At 36.1% G+C, this 22,374-nt stretch overlaps 1 protein-coding gene across 26 annotated transcripts in view; it reads right to left on the reverse strand.

Moving 5' to 3' along the window:
* The window catches only part of UACA (uveal autoantigen with coiled-coil domains and ankyrin repeats), a 107,880-nt gene that overhangs the window by 58,999 nt on the left and 26,507 nt on the right, over positions 1-22,374 (reverse strand). For 3 of the 26 annotated variants that reach the window (XM_081506205.1, XM_081506198.1, XM_081506193.1), the window contains exons 2-3: positions 17,303-17,393; positions 16,748-16,833 (exon numbers count right to left, since the gene is read on the reverse strand). The exons of 15 other annotated variants lie outside the window; for them this stretch is intronic. In XM_081506205.1, the coding sequence (XP_081362331.1) occupies positions 16,748-16,750 (3 nt within the window). In that variant the 5' untranslated portion in view covers positions 16,751-16,833; positions 17,303-17,393. Of the gene's footprint in view, positions 1-3,037; positions 3,108-3,508; positions 3,614-5,820; positions 5,936-16,747; positions 16,834-17,302; positions 17,394-22,374 lie in introns of those variants that run through there. 8 more of the 26 variants (XM_081506207.1, XM_081506199.1, XM_081506197.1 and 5 more) reach the window with 4 other exon arrangements.

The following is a 22,374-nucleotide window of genomic DNA, read 5'->3' on the forward strand; positions in this document are numbered from 1 at the left end:
AGAGAAGCACTCATTTATCATTATTAAAAACATCTTTGAGAACTTGTTTGAATGTATAATTTGGCCAGAAAGAGTACAACGGTCTATTATTGAGTGTGCTCTTATTAGCCAACAGGGATTTAGCATCAGACAATCCTGGACTGAGTTCCCAGCAAGTTCCCAGCTTGATAACTTATTTGCTAATGACCTTGGTCAAATTATTTATCCCTTCAGAGTTTCAGTATCCTCATCTGTAAAATGAAGCTAATATCATTTAGCATTTATAACCACCCAATTAGTTATAAAAATTCGAATTAATAGACTAAATGCAAGATAAATGGCAGTTAAGTATTACTGCTATTACTATCACCACCACAAGGAGTTAAGTTGGGATTAGACAGCATACCCTCTAAAGAATTATTAATACTATACAGTTAACAAATTCAAATAGATTAACTTTTAAAGAATTATTAATACTATACAGTTATCAATTCAAATAGATTAACTTTTAAAATGTAAACTTACTGTACTTACTCTCCGCTACTTCCTATTGCTTTTAAGATCAAATTCCTTAAAATGACCTCTAAGATTCTTCATGGTCTGGCCCCTACTAACCTCTAAAGTGTAATCTTGAACTTGGATACTCTCCCTTCAGTCCTCCAATCTCTTTTCATAGTGAAGTTCTTCAAAAGTACCAGGTTCCTTCACAGAGTACCTAATTACAGCATTTCCTTCCTCAATGCTGCTTAACAATAACTCATTTTTTTAGATCTCAGTTCAGCTTTTGCAGAGACACTTGCTCTGCCTTCCCAGACCAAGTCAGACCTTCCCTATTATGTATTATCCCTATTACGTATTATCACACAAAGCTGTAACTGTATATTTAAATGTGTTAGCCCTGTAACACTGCCTCCTGACCTGCCCCTGTCTGTCTACAAGTTCCTCAAGATCAGGGAGAAGTATTCCGTATCCTCACAACCTCGCCACTTGGCTGCATAGAGTAGGCACTTAAGTATCTGTTGAATGACTGAATAAACTTAATTAACAAATACTGAAATCAAAGAATTCTTTCTCAGCCTGACTACTTCACACAGAAAGGTGGCCACTTAAATGTAAAACAACGTTATGGATATTTTCCTTTGTTTAACTCTCAGGCCGGCTGCTCATAAAGCCTGTTCATGAAGTTAGACAATAATATACAGAAATATCTTTAACTAAGTTGTACACTTCAAAGAGAAGAATTTTTAAGAACACAGAAACCTAAATATATGATAATCCTTTAACACTTATAATTTAATTTTTTTAGTTAATGTCTGTGGCTTGCTTTTGTAACAAATATTCAATTGAAAATTTGTCTAAAATTGAGTGTTTTACACTGTATTAGAGTTTTACTTTTCAAGGGAATTTGTGGTTAGCAAATTAGTTAAGCTAGCAATAACCAGCTAAAAGCTGTGCTTCATGGTTTCTTCCAGAAGTATGTATATCGCACTATTTTAAACCAACACCTACCTCCAACTGCCTTAAAGAGTGTGACCTTTCTATAGATTTAGCTCCTTCCTTATATAGTAAGCATTCCCAAGTATATAATGAGTTTTGCCCCAAATGGCTTTTCCTCAACAAGGAAAGCCCCAACCAAACAAAACAACATTTGCAACACACCTCCTAGACTCAAATCTTATTTGATAGGATATTTGATAAATTCATTTGACAGATGTGTTGGATAGATTTTTCTCTTTATTGATGATTTTAGCAGATCCTATGACTCCAAAATAGGCTTCCCTGGTGGTTTGATCCCTGGGTTGGGAAGATGCCCTGGAGAAGGGAATGGCTATCCACTCCAGTATTCTGGCCTGGAGAATTCCATGGACTGTATAGTCCATGGCGTAGCAAAGAGTCGGACACGACTGAGCAACTTTCACTTTTCACTTTTATGATTCCAAAGCTGCATTATGACATATAGAAAATTAAAAATTAATTTCTTCCCTTGTTATGTTATGGAAAATTAAAATTTTAAAATAATCTCATATATATATATAATAGGCTTAAGCTGTTGGGGGATCATCCAGTTCAGGAATAATTATTAGCATTATATGTCGCCACTCCCATGAAATCAATCTTGGCACTCTTTCCTTTTTACCAAGGATGTCCACAGACCTCCCTGAAAATAAAGCAGTAGTCAAAAATGTGAGAAAAACATGTGATTTTAATTGTTACAGGGAACATTTGCTGCTGATGGTTGTGACAGGAGATAGCCAACAAATTCTGGTAAATCTCCCTCCTCCACGTTTGAAAAGAAAACCCTTCAACTTTCTTGATGGACTTTCAGCCTTGAGGAGGCTCTCTGGTGATAGATCTCTTAATGCACCACAGTCTCCACAGAGGTGGATGGGCTGTGATCAGGCTCAGTGTTCCATTTCCTATGTTGTCATTTAACCAAAAAATAGGAATCAAGAGTGAGAGGCACACTGAAGTACCTGTGAGCAAACTGGAATGAAAGGAGAAGTGAATCAATAGGGAAAGTTTTCAGAAATTCAGGTAGGAACAATCCAAGGAAGATGACGGGACACCAAGTCATCAAAACACAATGATGGCTTTAAACATTGGAATGGTATGGCTCATTCCCACTCTTCTGATGCTACCTTCACCAAGAAAGCTTCTGATAAACTTGCTTCCCTATAGGGAAAGACTGGATGAAGTATCCAGCCCACTAGTCTGCTACTTACTTCTTATAATATAATAAGATGACATTTAATACTTCAGTGAACTTTCAGTGTAACTCAGCATCTTCGAACCCAATCAAGATTGAGCTTCTGCTCAAACTAGCCTTATGTGAATTTATCAAGGAGATAAAAAGGCTTTCCCTGACAACAGGAAACTGGGTCTCCCTTAACAAAACTTTTAATTCAAATTTTTATAAGACATATATGAGCAACACAGAGGAAATCTGTAGAAACTGTAAACAGCACTGATTTTCTCATTAGCTTAGAAGCATCCTCTTTGCTGCTCTTTTAAAAATAAAACTAAATCTCTCCAAAATTCAGGTTTTAAAAGTACATACCTATCAATTCTCGTTTCACTTGACTTTAATTTTCATCTGAAGTAGAAATAAGATCATAGAGCTCAGCACACTGAAAAGGCATGCAAACATTAATCTAGGTTGTAAGATCACAATTTTAAGGAATAAACATTCAGAAAAATAATGGGAGGAAACAACAAAACAGTTAACAGCTATGGAATGTGGGATTAGAGAAGACCTGAATTCTTTATATTTTCTGTATTTTCTACCATGAATATTGTTCTATTAAAGCTTCTTTACTTGCAAGAAAAAATACCCATTCAGTTGCCTTAAGGAAAACTGGATTTATCATAAAGCTATATAAAGAAAGAGCTGCAAGAGAAATCTCATAGAAAATGACAGCTGAGCTGCGCTGTACAAGTCTGGAGACAGGGTGGCCCCGGCATCAGTTCTGCTCCAGGAACCTCAAGAAGAGGACCGAGTGGAGCTGCCCACCAAAGCTCTGCTATGTACACTGTTCCATTCTGGTCCACGCATGTCTTCCACGCTGTCAGCCATGGACATGGCTTTCTTTGCTTCCACCTTAAACTCCAAATTTCCTTCATTTTAAGCAGAAAGCTGTGTGTTAAGGTATAAGAAGGTTAGGAAAATAAGCAGCTTTTGCTTATGGACTGAATTGCACCTTTTTAGATTATGCATTGAATACACACACATGGTCTTCAGAAAGATCCAACAGTACAACTTTCCTGGTGGCTCAGTGGTAAAGAATCCACCTGCTGACGCAGGAGACAGAAGTTCAATCCCTGGGTCGGGACGATCCCCCTGGAGAAGGAAATAGCAACCCACTCCAGTATTCTTGCCTGGGAAATCCCATGGACAGAGCAGCCTGATAAGCTCCAGTCCATGGGGTGGCAAGAGCCAGACACGACTTAGAGACTAAACAACAACTAGACAGTATAGAAAAAGGAGTATAAAAAGGAAAAGTCTCCCTCATCCTCCCTGACATTTGGAGGCGGGGAGGAATAACCTATAAAAGGAAAGTTAATATTTATGTTTCTAAAAATTGTAAAAATATTATTTAGGAAAGCACAATATCCTTAGTTTCTCCTCATTCTATTACATAAACAATGATTATACAACAATGAGAAAATGCACATAATCAAAACAGATTACTTTGAAATTATTTGATACTGCATCGCATATAAATAATATGAAGCACTATAAAACTGATTGGTTCCATTTTAAATAGATATTTTTTCTGAACTTTACTGTCCACAGAGCAGATTAATTTATATTGGCAACCTATTTATAAATTATGTGAAATATTTCATCATGGTAGAAATATGTTCTTTCCTAATACATTTTCCCATCTGTCCTGCTCAGATTAAATTGATTAAAATGAAAATAACTGAGAAAATGTTCTCAAAAACTAAAAACTCCAAATATACATAAGGTAGAGACATTAAAGTTTTAATTACTAAAGACCCTCAAACTGTTCTAGAACTTCTACTTGATGTGGACAGCAATCTCGGAAGGTGGTTTTCAAATCTTTTTAATTTCAGAAAATTTTTTCAAAGAAGTCCTGAAGTGAATAAAGAAGATGAGTTTCTCTTTGAAAATAGGGTCCCTTTGCTGGCTGTATTCTTTCCTTTGTCCTCTACCACCTAAGATACTCCATAGAGCAGCTCAGCCCTGCAAGCGGAGCTGTAGCAGGCAAGCCGTCAGCATCAAAATGACCTGGCACATGAGTTTATTCAACACACAGAATGATACCAAATCTAACCCATCTCTTAAAGTGTGGTGCAGGAGTATCTCTGAGAACCCCATATTCCTGTACTCCTTAAATACAGGAAACTACTTTTAAGAGTTTAATGAAGAATTTAGTATATATTTTTCCAATTAAAAATTCTCCAGTAACCAAACTAGGATTGTACTAATAGGCTATCCTCCAACTTGCTTTTTTCACATAATAAATATATCTTGGATATCTTGACATGTCACATATATGTAAATATGACGATGTTTCACAATCTAAATGATAATCTCTAAGGATTACAAATTTTCTATAATCAGAGAGAACAAAGTTTTTAAAAAGGAATGATTAACAAATGTTTCCATTGCTATTTGGAGTACTCTGAATTGATTTTAGAATTTAATGTTGGAGATTATAATATTTATATGGTACTGGAAGATACCTTTGCGGGAAACATCCCTGGTTTGGGATTTGGAAGTTCACTGAAAGTGAAAGTGTTACTCAGTCACGTCCGACTCTTTGAGACACCATGGAATGTAGCCTGTCAGCGTCCTCTGTCCGTGGGATTCTCTAGGCAAGAACGCTGGGGAGAGCAGCCATTCCCTTCTGCAAGAGATCTTCCCAACCCAGGGATCGAATTCAGGTCTCTTGCACTGCAGGCAGATTCTTTACCGTCTGAGCCACCACAGAAGCCTTGGCATATTTCTAAATTGGTTAATTAGTTTAAGTATAGTCTTCATGTTTTGGAAATATTTAATAACTCTTACAAGCAATTTTGAATTTTTCACATATTTTACATCACTCAAGTAACTGCATATGAAGAATAATTTTAATTTAGCATGAATGAGTAGTTTTCAAATTAGTATGATTAAAGTATTATTTTATAATCAAATTATAGCAAACTATTCTAACAATTGTATTTCACTATACAATTGGAATTGAGATATTTTGTATTGATTTTAATAAAATAGTGGCATATTCAACAGATTTCAAATAATACTCTGTACTTGAGAAATTATGGAGCTTAAAGTTCAGTATCTTTATTCTCATCTTAACAAAGGATTGTACTTACTTCTATTGCAGTGATTATTCTAATTGGAGTTAATAAATGTTTATATTTATAACCTCTTGGTTGACAGTGACAGAGCTCATGACTTTGCTAATGGCAGAGCTAGGCAGTGTGTAATAAGAGTTTCAGGTCACTGGTTCTCACATGTTGCCTAGTGATCCTTTCAGGCATTGTGAGAGGTATAAGGGTGGCTCATATTCATCACCATATTTTTCTGAATTTCAAGGCTGTTTAATGATGAGGAGATCTGAGATCTAGCACAGTTGCGGTGCTTTAAAATCATTACTATTCAAAGCTGGGAAACAAATCTGAAGAGGTGGCTATCATGGCTCAGAGTGCAAGACTGTCTGAGAAGATTGTCTATCCCTTTTGAGTGTAGCAGGACCCTTTTTGGGGACCACTTCCATACTGTCAACAAATCAAGAAGAGCAAGCTATTTCATCCAAAGTCTTACATAAAATATACACATTAAAGATAAAAAAACCTGTATTCTCTTGAGGTAAAAATCTTAAACTTTGTTACATTCTTCCTAAAAAGTTTTACTCAATTTTAAATTTGCACAGTATTTTTTTCTATATTCAAAAACACTTGCTAAATCTACTTACTTATATGTATTTATATAATAATTATTTTGTTAAATATGAAATGGTTCAATTCTTTTTAAGAATATCTTTTGTACTTCAATCACAGCCTTTTCCTTAAAAATGAAAGAATTTCTTTTAAAAAGAACAAATTCGGTCATAGTACTTAAATACAAACCAAGCCAAACTCAGAGGTTCACTCTTAAAATAAAAAATTTGCTTAGACTTTTCCAATAATATAGATATAACACAGCCTCACACATTTTATAATTTGTTGTTCCATCCTCACCTTTCTCCTTAATGTTTGGAGGAAAGATGAGCTTTTAAATAAACCCATGAGTTTATTATTTTAAAAGGCCAATTTTTAAACATTTCATTCTTTCTCAAGTGCGAGTATATGGAAAATACAGAAAAAGTTTTAAATAGCCTTTAAATAGCCTACAATAGCCTACAATAAATAGCCTACAATAAAATTGATTTATATTAATTAATGGCAATAAGAACTGGCACAGTGGTAAAGAATCCACCTGCCAATGCAAGAGACACAAGAGACGCAAGTTCAATCCCTGGGTCAGGAAGAGCATGTGGAGGAGGAAATGGCAACCTACTCCAATATTCTTGCCTGGAAAATCCCACAGACAGAAGAGCCTGATGGGCTACACTCCATAGGGTCACAAAGAGTCGGACACAACTGAGCCACTGAGCACATGCACGCATTATGGTTTTGCTTGGGAGTTTTGTGGGTTTTTTAGTTTCTGCATCACTGTGGACTATAACGATAATCTATGAATTGGCCTTCCCACTCTATCTGTGCCCCTTGACTACTTGTAAGCTACAGTTTACACCCTACACAGTAGTCGAATATTTTTTAAAACCTAAGTCAGATCATATCACTCCTTTGCTTAAAATCCTCTAGTAGTTAGTATTCTTAAATATTTAACCTGAAAGTAATATTAGGAAGCAATCAAGAAAAGTCAAACTGTGGGATGTTTTGTAAAAAGCAAACAAACGGAAGAATTGGCCTACTGGATTTTTTAGATTGGGATCCAAATACAATCCAAAATCCTTACCCATACATGATCTGTACCTGCAAGAGATCACTGACAAAATTTCCTTCCACTTTCTCCCCTTTGTTCAGTTCAGTTCAGTTCAGTCGCTCAGTCGTGTCCAACTCTTTGCGACCCCATGAATCACAGCACACCAGGCCTCCCTATCCATCACCAACTCCCGGAGTCTACTCAAACCCATGTCCATCGAGTCGGTGATGCCATCCAGCCATCTCATCTTCTGTCGTCCCCTTCTCCTCCTGCCCCCAATCCCTCCCAACATTAGGGTCTTTGCTCACCTCACTTCAACTTTAATGGTCTCCCTGTTTTTAAATTACGAAGAAAATAAATATAATTGCATCTCAAGGCTTTTTAACAAGACATCTGCCTAGAATTATTAATAATTAGAAGGAAAAGCAGATACATTCATTCCCTTCAAAAAGCTTACTATATCATAATTTATCAGTTTTCCACTGCTGCAAAACCAGACACAGAGACTTAAAATAGCTACCATGTATTAATATTATTGCTCATGAGTCTACATGTCAGCGGGGCAGTTCTGCTGTGCTGAGTGAGGCTGGGTAACGTCGGTGATGCATGTGTCTACAGTCAAATGGCCCAGCTGGCTGGACTGAGATGGCCTCTTTCCCATGTCTGGTGATTGGTTAGATGCCTCCTGGGACAATAGGAGCAATTAGTAACCAGCAATCTAGCCAGGCAAGTATGGGCTTGATCACAAGAGAAAATAGAAGCATGAAAGGCCTTTTGAGACCTAGGCTCAACATCATTTCCAACATTTTCTATTGTCCAAAGCAAGCTGCTTGTACAACCTATATTCAAGAAGCAGGGAAATAGGCAAAGTCACACTGCAAAGACTATGGATACAGGGAAGGGTAGAGAATGGAACCATTTTGTAATGGTCTACCACACATCACGCATGACAAAAGCACGATTTCAAAATGCTGGTTCACCTAAGATGTGGGGGTGAGGAGAATAAAATATACAAAGGAGGATATAAACTATATTTTGCTATAAACCTTATAAAGCATACTTTCTCAACCTTGGCACTCTTGAAACTTTGCACCAAGTAAGTATCTGTTGTGAAGGGTGTGTCCTATGCACTCTAGGATGCTTAGCAGCATGGCTCCCTGGCATCTACCCACTACACACCAGTAGTACACTCCCACGTTGTAATAACCCAAAATGTCTCTAGATATTGCAAAATATCTCCCAGGGAACAGAAACCTACTCATAGCTGTGAACCACTGCTAAAAATGAACGAAATAAGGTATGGACAACTTGGTCTTATTCCTGCCAATATAACCTAATTTTACTTTAAAAGGCCATTCAAATGAGTCTAAAAGGTAAACTTTATTTACAGATATATAAGATGTATACCAAATTCTTAACAGCTTACATATTCAAAATTCAAAATTTCACTGATAATACTTAAGATTCCTGCTAATTCAGCCAAAAACACTACCATATTTTGGCAATCAATATGAAAGAAGTTAATTATCGAAGTTCAACTAAACTAATAGTACTACCTCTAGGATTTAGTATGGTGCATAAATAAATCTCAGATTGGTTTATTATTTATATTTTATAACAAATAAATACCAAAAAATGGTGGTATTTCTCTCCCAATCTCCAAAGGTAAAATTCTGTCTCAAAACTACAGTTCATGTCCAATCGTCTCTCCCCCCATTTCAACGCAATGGCAATATACATCCCATTTCCACCCCTCATGCTAACAGCAATTACAAACATGAAACACACCATGAAAACTTCTGTCAAAAATTACAGGCGTACAAAGTCTCAATAAAAGAAGGAAGAAAATAACAAATCAGAACATTCCTGGGCATACTGGAAGACCTTGCAGTCATAGTCATGAAATATTTATTGATCTAAACTGTTCACGCAATATTTATGTTCTGGAAATAATACATACAAGCCAAACTACTTCAAATGCATAAATTAAATATCTTCTAACTTATATTCATATACATATCTGTGATAGCATTGGCCAAGTGAAGTCATATATACAAGAACCAACTTAAAGACCCTCTTTTTGGATTCTCTGGGCAAAAATCTAATAGTTTCTCCTTCAGAGAAGAGAAAATGGGATAACTTGCTAACACAGTGATGCACCAATGAGGAGGGCTGGGACCAGGGTGAAAGTGAAGTTGCTCAGTCGTGTCCGACTCTTTGTGACCCCATGGACTATAGCTTACCGGGCTCCTCTATCCATGGGATGTTCCAGGCAAGAATACTGGAGTGGGTTGCCACCAGGGTAAGGGGAGTAAAGTGCTAAGGGCACTAAATTTAAGGAAGGACTCATCCTAATGGCCAGGTAATAAGCTAAAATATAAAGAAAGCAACTGCTGTTTTAATCTTGCCTCCGGTTCGGCAGGGATTGCACTTAACAGCAGGAACAGCACCCTGATTTCCGCATCTCCAAGTTCTGTCCTGTATTAAGCCTTGGCACTTATACCTTTCTTGTTATCTCTGAGAGCCCTCAAAGAACCATAGGGCCTGCCTAAACTGTTAGTCTAATGGTACCAAACAAGGAACTGGGGAATCCAGCAAAAAGAGTCACCCACATGGATACAACTGGAACACCTAAATTTTGAAATTTTGAAGGTTGGGAAAAAAAGGGGCATTTCAGGAACTCTAAGATTGTCCTTTATAAAGCTGGCCTTGTGTTTATAAGTGGTTTGTAATTTTTAAGCATGTGTATTCACACTTTCAATGGAAATGTTATTTTCAACATATTTTCCCAATTATCACTATTTAACTGAATCAGTGTTATCAACTAGAAACACTGAAAAGCAATAGTATACCTTGTGGTTAGCAATATTAGTTTTAATAAATCAGTTTCAATCCAAAAATAACTATAGGGTAGAATTTCATCTTCATGACGCAATACTATTCTTTTCCTACTTATGGTCTTTTTTAGGAAATATCTTCAATGCTACCGAGGAGCAGACAAAGGAAGTTTTTTATCTTATAAGTTAGAATCACTGACAACAAAAACCCTACATGATAGCCTCATTACATAAAATGAGACACTTTTGTCTTAGGAGTAGACCCAAACACACCACCACACCCAGAAGTGTTTATCAAGGGTCCTAAGTATAGTTCCTTCCTCTTTTGTGACTCACCCTTTCCCACGCTATAAAAACAGTTCAACAGCAGGAATGCTGTTAGATCTAAGCAATTAGGAAAACTGCTGTTCCATTTCCTCAACTGTGCAGAGAAAGAGTTCTGATTAACAAAGCTTAACTTGCCCAACCCCCTGCAATAAAGCTAGTTATTAAGGCTAGATCACTTTAAGGGGCTTGGAGACGAGTAATATTTGGTACAAGTCCTTTCACATCTTTATTTTAAAGGCCACACATAAGCAATTTAAATCTATCTTTCCAACGGCCACCTTGTGACCCCTATACTGAATCTCTTTTCCAAAACTGTGCAGGCCTATGTGTTTCCCTCAACAACACAGGACAGCAAAGGCTATCTCCTCAGCAAATTAGTGATGGGGTGAATGTTAAGGAACATAGGGGTTTTAGCTTATTGCCAATGGGCTCTTTCTACCAATTATCTTAATTATATACATTCAATAATTAACGCAAGGGAAACCACTCAGAAGCTTTTTACATGTAACACTTGCCAGCAAGAGTCTTTCAGGCCTATGGACTTACATGTTCCCAGCAATAAATCCTCAAATAAAATTAAGCCATTAGTTTTCATAAGTAAGTGTATTAAAATTATATTAATATAAGTCAATTTTAATTATAAAAATTCAAATCATAACAAAGAAGTGAAACATAAAAGTTTTATAATCCATAATGATGATCATCTTTGTGTATTCCCCTGCTGGTCTTTTCCCATGTGAATTTTCATATGACTATTATCAAGTTGTACCTATATTTTTTATTCTGATGTTTTTCACTTATAAGATTTCCATTTCTTCCATAGAATTTATTTACATAGCAAAATAAGACTATGGCAAAAGTCTTGCATTGTTCTACTGCTGTGTAAAAAGATTACTACAAATTTAGAGGTTTAAAAACGAAACTTATTTATGAGTTCACAGGTCAAGTCCAGTGGGGTTGACTGGGTTTTTTGCTTAGGGTCTCTCAAGGCCAAAATCAAGATGCCTGCCAGGCTGGGTTCTCGTCTGGGAAGAATTCACTTCCAGGTTCATTCAGGTTATTGGTGGAATTCCATTGCCTGTAGCTGTAGGTCAAGGACTCTGTTTCCTTGGTGGCTGTCAGCACAGAGCTCTCTCTCAGCTCTTCAAGGCCTCTTGCATTCGCTGACACATTGGCCCCCTCCATCCTGAAGCCAGCAACAACATACCAAGTCCTTCCTGTCCTTCAAATCTCTCTGTTTTCCAATTCTGCTGTTAGCCAGAGAAAAATCTATTTTTTAACTCTCATGTGATTAGAATAGGTCCACCTGGATAAACTCCTATTGTCTAACTCAAAGTCCAGTTGTTAGTAACCTTAAATTACATCTGCAAAATCTCATTTGTCATGTAACAGAACATAACCATGGGCATAGTATCTTATCAAATTCAAAGTCCTGGGGATTAAGGTGAGAAATTAGGGAAGGCCATTTTTAGAATTCTGCCCACTACCTCTCTGTCACAATAGAAAATGTATTTCTAACTGTGGATAACAGTCAAACTTTAAGGTCGTTTCTAATCCTAAAATGCTTTTTAAAAATCTAATATTTAAACAAATTAAAGAGATAAAGTGAAGGGCTATTTTAGAACTCACTAAGAAAATCAAATTATATGAATTTAAAAATTAGTTACAATAAAAAGGGAACTGAACTTTCCCCTAGTTTAAAAAAAAAAAGACAGGTAAGACATGTTTCTGTAAAATCATCACCTTTCGGAGCCAATTTTCTAGTTACACCAAAAGGCAAAGCATGGCTATGGAAATAAAGGTTTTAGTGCCAAATCATAATGACTGGGTAAACCAGAAGCGAAGAACTCTACCTCCAGTGACAACTTCAATAGTACAAAACTCCAGTCTGATTCTTGCTATAAAGAACAGAGGAGTAAATGGGCCAAACGAAAACCTGGCTCTTAGGCTATTCCAAGCAAGGTTCATTAAGGAAAACTACGACTAAAGATACAACCCAGGGATCAGGGTAGCAGGGCATCTCAGAGGGATTCAGCCAACTGACTTTGGTATGAGACAGTCCTCATGCCCACCACAGAAATCTGGCCAAAAAAAAAGAAAAGGGGGAGGAAAAGCAAAGAGGAAGGGAGAAGGAAGGGAGGGAGGAACCAAACCAAACCTGGCATAAAGAAGGTGCTAAATAAATATGTGTTGAATGAAAGCACAATGTAATAGACAGTAAATATGTTTGTTAGCCTTCAGGAACTTCAAGCCTCTGGACAGAAAAGAGAACTCTTTCTCAATTTCAGCTACTCATGGGCTAAACATTACCAACAGGCTACCGATAGACTGAAAATGGGGTCCAAGGTGGAGCAATCTGCAAGGGGACTGGAGAGCAGTTCCTGAGAACGAGAGAAGAAAATGAGGGCAAACTACAGAAGTTTTAAGACCAAGAAAGTCTGACAACTATGAGTGGAACTGAAATTTTCAGTCTCAAAGTAATTATAATTTATACAATGGCAAATATATCAATACAAGCAGATACAGTATGTTCCTCAACAGAATTCCAAAGATTTGTTCCCAGCAAAATAAGCCAGATTCTGCCTATTTGTATTTACCAGTGGGAAGAGTACACTAGTAGATATGAATGATACCATAGAATGGTAAGCTCATAGAGTGGTAAATATAAAATACTAACTATAATGCCATGCAGTGAGGCCAAAAAAAAAAAACACACCAACTATAGCTTCAACTCTATCAAATACACGAGTAATGTCTTCCACAGCTAGCAAAACACCCTAAATCGAGGGTTCTTATAATGCTTATAAGAATTATACAAATTGCTTATAATGATTATAAGCAATGTGTGCTTATAATGCTTATAATGTGCTTATAATGATTATTAACATAGCATGTTAAGCTTTCAAAAGTATTTTTCAAACAACATCATCAGAACTTTGAACTATTCATCCAAACTATGAATCAGTGTACTTTAAAACAAAGCTAAGATGTTAGGATACAGGAAGATGGAGACAGCATTCTCTCCAGCCACCCCTCCACTCCCACCTTGAGAGTTACTACCTCCAGTCTGGGACTGCACCTTCCCCACTGCATCAGGTGCAGGGGGCTTAGTGGGACTTGCTCAGGGCAAGTTAACTGTATGCCTGGCAAGTCACAACTTCTCTGGTCTCAGATGACCCATGCTTCTCTGATGTACTCCCTCTTCTCCATCCGTTCCAGCACTGTTATGATTCAGGCCCTCACTAATCCTTGCCTATCCTATGGTAGCAGACTCATAAACAATCTGCCCACCTCTAAGACAGACCCCCTCAAATCCATCTTGCACACAGCTACACAGTAATCCATCTAATAAAACACCTGTGATCATATGATTCGCCACTTCTGCATACACAGGACAAAGTCCAACATTAACACCGTGGCCTATTTTAAGCCATTCCAAGATTTAGCCCCAACCTGCCTTCCTGACTAGCTCCCCTTCAATCCCTTGCTGAGTATTTTGGTGGCACAAAGCTGAGCTGACAATCCAACTTCCCCTTCCCCCAACTCCAACATTTCTTCCCTTCATGCCTCTGCTCTTGCTGTTCCCTCTGAAAAGAATGTCTTCCTTCCCTGATCACTCCTATCCACTTCTTTAAAGCTTCAGATGAAGAGGCTCATTCTGCAGACTGGTGGTTGGGGATGCCAAGGGGTAGAGGAGGAGAGTTGGAAAGCAGCTGCTTAATGCGTACAGGGTTTTCTTCTGGGGTGATGAAAAAGTTTTGGAACTAGACAGAGATGGTGCTAACACAATACTGTTAATATATTATATGCCACCGAATGGTTCACTTTAAAATGATTTGTTATGTGGCTCTCATCTTAATTTTTAAAAAAGCAGCAGCAGCCCACCCTACAAAAAATACAAAAAACCTTCACTGACTCCTCAGCCCCAGACTGGATCAGCACCTTGTAAACTCCACAGCACTTATTACTTTGTATTATCCATTTATAGAGTTCCCGCACAGTATTTTGAGCCTCTTTATCTTCCTCATCTTCTCATCTCCCTGTGCTTAGCCTAGGCCCTCAAAAATTAATTTTTAATAAACAAAAAATAGAGATACCACTTATCTCCTTGGGGGCAAAAGGCTAGGGGCAAACAATCTTTTGAAGATCTAGGTTCTATTAAAAGCCTACAAGAGCATGTATTAGCTGGAAAGAAAAAGATCAGGAAGACTGCTATTTATCTGGTTATAAAGGCGATGGCACCCCACTCTAGTACTCTTGCCTAGAAAATCCCATGGACAGAGGAGCTTGGTAGGCTGCGGTCCATGGGGTCGCGAAGAGTTGGACACAATTGAGAGACTTCACTTTCACTTTTATGCATTGGAGAAGGACATGGCAACCCACTCCAGTGTTCTTGCCTGGAGAATCCTGGGGACGGGGGAGCCGGTGGGCTGCCGTCTATGGGGTCGCACAGAGTCGGACACGACTGAAGCGACTTAGCAGCAGCAGCAGCAGCAAAGGACAAAAATGGAATGAGCTCAGGTGAGATTTTTCAGGGAGTAATGAAAAGAACTACCATTTATTGAGTTAACTGCAATTATTAACCCCATTTTCCAAATAAGGAAACAAAGTATATTGAAGTAACTTGCCCAAGGTCATAAAGCTGGTTATTGGGAGCAGCAAGATCCAAGTTCAAGTCTACCAGGCTGCAGAGTTTGACCCTACAACAATAACACACCACCTGCCCCTTCACATTGCTCCAGGCATAGTTTCAAAAACTATGAACAGTCTGGCCCATAGTGTGCCTTTCTAACGCTGAGAAAACACTCCACTTTCCACATTTATCTACTTATCCATTGCCATGAATGTTGTTTGTATTTTATAAAGTGTTTTTAAAATACAAAATGTTAATTTTTTAAAAGAATCCAACAGTTAAAAAAATAGAGGTGCATCATAACAAAATCTCCCATTTAAAAAAAAAACCTCTCGTGTGTCAATTAGCAAGTGTTTGTGAGCTATTTCTCATGTACACAGCAGAAAAGATCAGAGTGCATCAGCCTCACTAGAACCCCAGCCACAAGACTTCCCCACTGGAGAGGGTGGGGTATTTTCATGACACCCCAACCTCTACACAGGCTAAGTATCATGTGGATGAGAAAACTATAGAATAACCAAAACAAGCTAGAAGAAAATCTACACACACTTTTTTTAGTTTAGACAGCATGATTGTTTTATGTCCTTCCTCCCTCCTCCTCTTTAATAATATCAGAATCTGGTAAGAAAAAAATTAACCAGAAGTCAATGAGACTTTTTAAAATATGTTTGTGCATCCGAAAGGAAAAACTTTACTACAGAAGTAATGTCAACCTTGACAACATATCAATAAGGTCAATATTAAAAACATATTTCCCCCCACCCCAAAAAGCGTATACCCTTTTAGACACACATGTACACAAGCATGCACACACGTGCACACACACACACACACACACACACCTTTCCAGACACTAAGCCAACAATTTTTAGTTCTATTGGATACTCAGGACTTACTTCACCCACACATCCTCCAAGTAATGCTAAAACCAAGGATGATGGGATAATCTATTGAGTGAACATACACATATACACAACAGCAAAAGGCAAAGAGGATACAATATGACAGTATTAATATCAACAATTCAAGACAAAATTATAATGGAACAAATTCAAGATTTTTATAATCACTAGTTAAGACTTTACAATGAATGTAAAGTATCCAGGAACCTTAATATATCAATTAAAACAAAATTAAGTACATAAAGCAAAAACTGTTTGAAATATAAAGGGAAGAGGACAGAAGAGCAACTATAGTCAAAGATACACTACTCTCAAAGCTATGATGGGCCATAAAATAGCAAAAATAGAGATATAAAACTCTCAAAGATCAATATGAACAAGGCATCAACAGAAAGAAATGGTCAAATAACGTGAATAGATAATTCTTAAAACAAGAAGTGAAACAGCCAATAATCACAAGAATATTGTCATACTCCGTGGAAAATAAAGACACAGATTGAAGCAATAATATTTTGGTTGATAAATAAATATGTTTTAAATCATAGTATTGATTTTTGGAAGGGTATGGGGAATGCAACTGCTGGATAGAACACAAAATGGTTTTGAGACTTACCATAAAAGGTCTTCCTTCTGCCCAAATACCCTGCCTCCCAATTTTTTAGGTCTTTGGCTTAAGACACAAATTCCATAGCTTTCAATCTGAAATTATACCAGTTCACAATGGTTAAAAACACGGTTCCAGAGTCAGACCACCTTGCTCTCTACTTATAGCCACAGCACCTGGGCAAGTAAATTCTTTAACTTCCGTCTATAAAATGATGGCAATAGCACTCACTTCTTAGGGTTGTTGTGAGGAGTATGTGAGTTCATGTAAAGCACTTAAAATGATGCCTGGATATCCACGTTCAATAAATATTGGCTATTGGCACTTGGACTTCTTGTATGTTATTTATTTTTAAGAAAATTCACTAGCATTTACTGAGTTCTCCTAATGGGACATTTGAATCTGCTCAAATCATTTCAAATTACTTGTAGTTTTAAGTACAAAATGTCTTAGAATCAAACATTATTCAAAAACATACACATATCATTACTGTGGCATTAAGGTCACTAAATGCTAAGTGAATAACAAAGAGGTACTATGGAATCTTTCAATAAATAGCATTACCTGTGGTTTAAAATCTGATGAATAAAACTACAATTGACTTGTTCTTTATCTTCAACTATATTTTGTTTTCTACCATGAGCATGTGTGACTTCTATGGGAAAAAAGAGATTTTTAAAATCAATAGCCATTTATCCTCATTGGTTCAGTCAAATATCTACTCTCTCTCAAGGGCACCTGCCAGTCTGATTCCATTACATAAATACAGCTTATCAAATCCCAGCCTTGGTCAGCGCTTTAGTCACTCAACTGTACTGGTTCATGTTTTATACTTCCTTTTAGAGACTACAGTATGTGGAAATAAATTAGTTCACATTAACAATATTCAGGATTCCTGAGAATATAAAAAAGCCCAACAGACAAAACTGTTTTTGTAACTACAAACAAGTGAGTTTACTTTGTGTTTTTGTGTTATATTTTTAAACCTTACAGACCTATTACTTTTTCCAACTATATAAAAACTATGTAAAGCTTTTAATCGTTTTATGACTTAGGAAGAGACAAAATGCATATATTATCCTATCATTCTGCTTATAATTTCAGGAAGTACATTTCAAACATCTATTTTTAGGCAAATTCATTACAGAAATCAATTTGATTTCTCTCATGCTCATGCAGATAGCTCATGCAGGTGGAAATTTTCACCAGTTTGTTAGATCCTTTATGTGAGGACAGACAAATGTCCTCACATTTGTAACAGGACAGTAAAGGTTTCCATATGATACTGACACAGAGACTACAGGAGTTATGTTTAAATCTAATATTCTGGGATCTAGATGTCTTCAGCAAGGATGCAACCATAAGCGAAACAGGGCTGATGAGAACAAAACTGTGCTGGCTGTTAGCTAATTCTAGAGGAGGGGGGATGAGAGGGAACATGAACTTGTTATTAACAGGATAATTTCTGAAGATGAAACTTAACTGACTCTCGTCAGAGATCCCTCTAAACAATGGTTAAAACTTGTCAAGAAATTCGAAGTTTTAATTCAAGGTAAAAAAAAAAAATAGAAAGAAAGAAAAATCTTCCTTTCACTCTCCTCTCAAGCTGTCACCCTCTAACTCCTGACTTTCACTGAAATCCTTGTCAGTAACTCATATGTACCATCCTTCACAAGAACACCAAATTTTGTTTCCAAACCTGATACTCCCACAATTGGCTATATAATTTCACAACTCCAAAACAGTGTGCTCACTTCTCTTTTGCCCTCAATGCCCTTCGAACTCTGTCTGACTCATGTTCAGGCTTCACCTTTCTACCTTTATCCCTGACTCCACCCTACACATCTGTGCTCTTACAGCAATTTATACACACCTATATTATGGCTCTTACTATAGTATTACTTTATGCCTAGCTCTCTGAAACTTCATGAAAATTATTTTATCTTTCTTATTACAGAAGTTTTAAAACATATACAAAATAGTATCACAAAAGCAAATACAACAGTATCATTATCCAACCAGTTACAATAATTATTAACTCACAACCAATCCTATTTCAACTATATCCCCCACTTACTTCTCCCACCCACCCAGATTATTTTGAAGCAAATTCCACACTCCACATCATTTCATCTGTAAATAGTATACTCTTAAATGTTTCTCTGAAAGACAGACCTCTTTATAAATGTAACCGCATTACTACCACTGTCACACTTAAATCTTTTAAAATAATAATTCTATACTATCAACACAAATTCAGACGGTGTTTACATTTCTTCAATTGTCTTATAAACTTTTATTTTTACAGTTATTTAATCAGGGTCAAATGAGGTCTACCATTGTGGTTAGTTAATATGTCTCCTAAATCTCTTAATATCTAGATTTCTCCTCCATTTTTCTTCTTCTTCTTAGAATATATTTTTTAAGAAACTAGGTCACTTACTCTATAGAGTTTTCCATGATTAGAATTTTGCTCATTGCACCCCCATGTTTCTCTGTCCTCCGTATTTTCTGTAAAATGGTGGTTAGGTCTAGAGACCTATCATATTTAGGTTTGGCACTTTTAGCAAGACAATTAGTAGCAATGAATATTTCCATCAGGAGATAAACTATGTCCAACTGTCTTTCTGAGACATTAGTAGCCACTCATAAATGCCTGTCGGCACTCTACAGTCATTGATTCATGAGGAGCTAAAAAATTGTGATATATTAATTCTATCATCCCATCTTCATCTACCAGCTGGGGTAAAATACCTTTGGTTACCCTGAGAAAAAGCACAAGTTTCATTCTTTCTCTTTTAGTCCTGATCTTTGATGACTTCTTTGCTTTCTAGTGTAATGAAGGATGCCATGGTCATCTTGCACATTTTCTGCTCCCAGTTTGGAATTATCCATGTCTTCAAAGAGGATCTAATTATTAATTCAGTCTTCTTGAGCCTAGCTTACGTGTGCCATAAATGTCTTACAAACTAAATAAGGCAACTGCCTTATTACTAAACTAATGAATTTAAATTTGAAAAATGTGTATGATGTGGAATAAATAAATGCACAATCATTACTCCACTGTTATTAAAAGAAGTAATTAAAATGCTTAAGTACTCATCATTTAAGTTCTTGGACTCATTATGTACTAAAAGACATACCAAAGCAGCTCAACCCTCCTGCTTTGGTATTATAATAAAGTTCAGCAATTAAAGTCAGCACGATGCTGAGAAAAACTGCTGCTGGGTTGAAATCCAAAAGTATAAAAAGAGGGCTTCTTTATTGTGATCTTCCTGCAAGAACCACAAGAAATACAACACAGGAATAATCCTAGGAAACTGTCTGAATAAAGTTTTAATTAAGGTAAACATTTTGACTAAAGGTTGGCATCTTTAATGAAAATGAGTAAACACTACTCAATTAAGTATCATGAGTTTAAACAGAACAATTTGTGATCTTAATTTTCACATTACCACAAAATCATCAATACAAAAATAACAATAACATCCTTTCAAACACACCCATATCACTGAGTGGAAAACACAAATGCCTCATTCTCAAAATTACAACTAAAACAAAATAATACTTAATCTTTTATGCTTTTCAAAACATGTCAAACTTCTACTCTTGGTGGGAACCAAAAGAAGTTTTTTGAAGATTTTTCAGTTGCTATATTTGTAACTCTAAATTCTTTTAGAAATACCAAAATTTTTTTCAGGGTACTGAGACATTAATGAGATGCTTTCGAACATATCTGGTTGCTGATTTATAAAACTGATTGCCCCATTGAAAAGCAGCCTAAAGAAAGGGCAGCAAAAATCTTCACAGGTCAGAGATTAGTAGTATAGGTACAATTTAAAGTGGAACCTCCTTCCAAAATGTGTGCTTGCAATACTGGTTTGCAGTAGTCCTTTTAATTACTACTCAAATTTCCTAATCTGAACTAGGTGAAAATCGAACAAGCCTATTCTCATTGTACATATAATTGTACACATAATTGACTGTACATATAACTGACTAGATCTGAAGTAGCATTTATAGTTATTTAATTATCCTTTTCAGAAATCTGAATTCCAATTTAGTAATTAAAAATAAATCTGACAACAAAAATTGTCTTATTTTATGATTAAAAGATGCAGCTATCTCTAGATTTAGCTAGTAAAGGACACTCACATGTGTTCTATGCACAATTTAAAATTGTGAACTATATTTATTTATGTGTATAAACACACCCTCTTTTAGTGAACTGTAAACTCACTGACATATTAATAATCATGGTACTACTCAGAATATTTGAAATTCCTTACATAGCATATAATTATAATTTAGCATGTTACATTAATATGCTGTATTTTTCATACTATAATATCATAAAATATTTACATAGTTCAGTTTATTTCTAATTTGTCTCCAGATAAATAAGCTTAAACATTATAAATGCATGAAGAAAACTATTTATGAAATACACTTTTTAAATCTTTAAAGTTGTACAAATTGTGATCATTTCCATAATGAGTAAATGAATGCTTTAAGATTCAATTAGGTAGCCACAAGGGGAAAATGGGAGAGAAGGAAGAAAACAAGATGTATACCTCTTATCTTACACCAGAAAAAATTCTATATGGATTAAAGAGTTAAATATTTTTAAAAATGAAACAAAGACTAGATGAAACCAAGGAGATTTTTCTTTATTTTTGTTTAATATTGCAGAGTGGAAAGGTCAAGATATAAAAAGTCACAAAAAAAGGTTGATAAATCCAACTGTATAAAAATATGCCACACTCTGCATAGCAAAAGCCACCATAAACAAAGTCAAAAGACAAAAAACCAATTAAGAAAAAAAATTCATATTGAAAAGACTAATTTCCTTGATATAAAGTACATACAAATGAAAAGGAAAGAAATCGACAACCCAATAGAAAATCTGAAAGAGTAAACTCTTCACAGAAAAGAACATGGAAGGGGCTCTTAAAAACGTGAAAAGATGCTCAACTTCACCCACAGTAAAAGAAATGCAAATTCAAACTCTCCTGAGATACCAGATTTACTTAATCAGGCTGAAAAAACTTAACAATTTGAACAAACTTTAAATAAAAGCATGGGAAATAATAATTTCATATACACTGGGTACATGATGCACAGAAGAAATTTAACAACATTCTTTAAAATTATACATGCACTTGTCTTTTAATCTAGCAATTACACTTTCCGGAATTGATCCGACAAGTATACACACACGCATGCAATATATACAGGCTTATTCATCATAGCATTGTACATTATAGCAAAAGATTTGAATGAGGATGCTCTAAATGGGCCTAGATACTTCAGTTTTAAAAAATATATGGAACAGCGAGTACAGTGTATTACCATTTATATAAAGGGTGAATACTTATATTAATATTTGCTTGTATATGCTAAACTCTGGTGGGATATACAAGCAATTGACAATACCAATGGCTTCTGAGGAATGGTGGGGGGCAAGCAGAAAAATTGAAGTACACAGGTGGGAGAAGGACTTTCTACTGTAAATAATTTTGTTCCTTTTAAATATTAAGCCATGTGCTATACTATCTATTCAAAAACAAATAAATTTTTAAATAACTTTGAAAGCAAAAAGATTTTTTAAAATGCTCAATCATAACAATACATAC

The sequence above is a fragment of the Giraffa tippelskirchi genome, chromosome 7, assembly GCF_054371585.1.
Source record: "Giraffa tippelskirchi isolate mGirTip1 chromosome 7, T2T-mGirTip1v1.2.pri, whole genome shotgun sequence".
Lineage (NCBI taxonomy): Eukaryota > Metazoa > Chordata > Mammalia > Artiodactyla > Giraffidae > Giraffa > Giraffa tippelskirchi.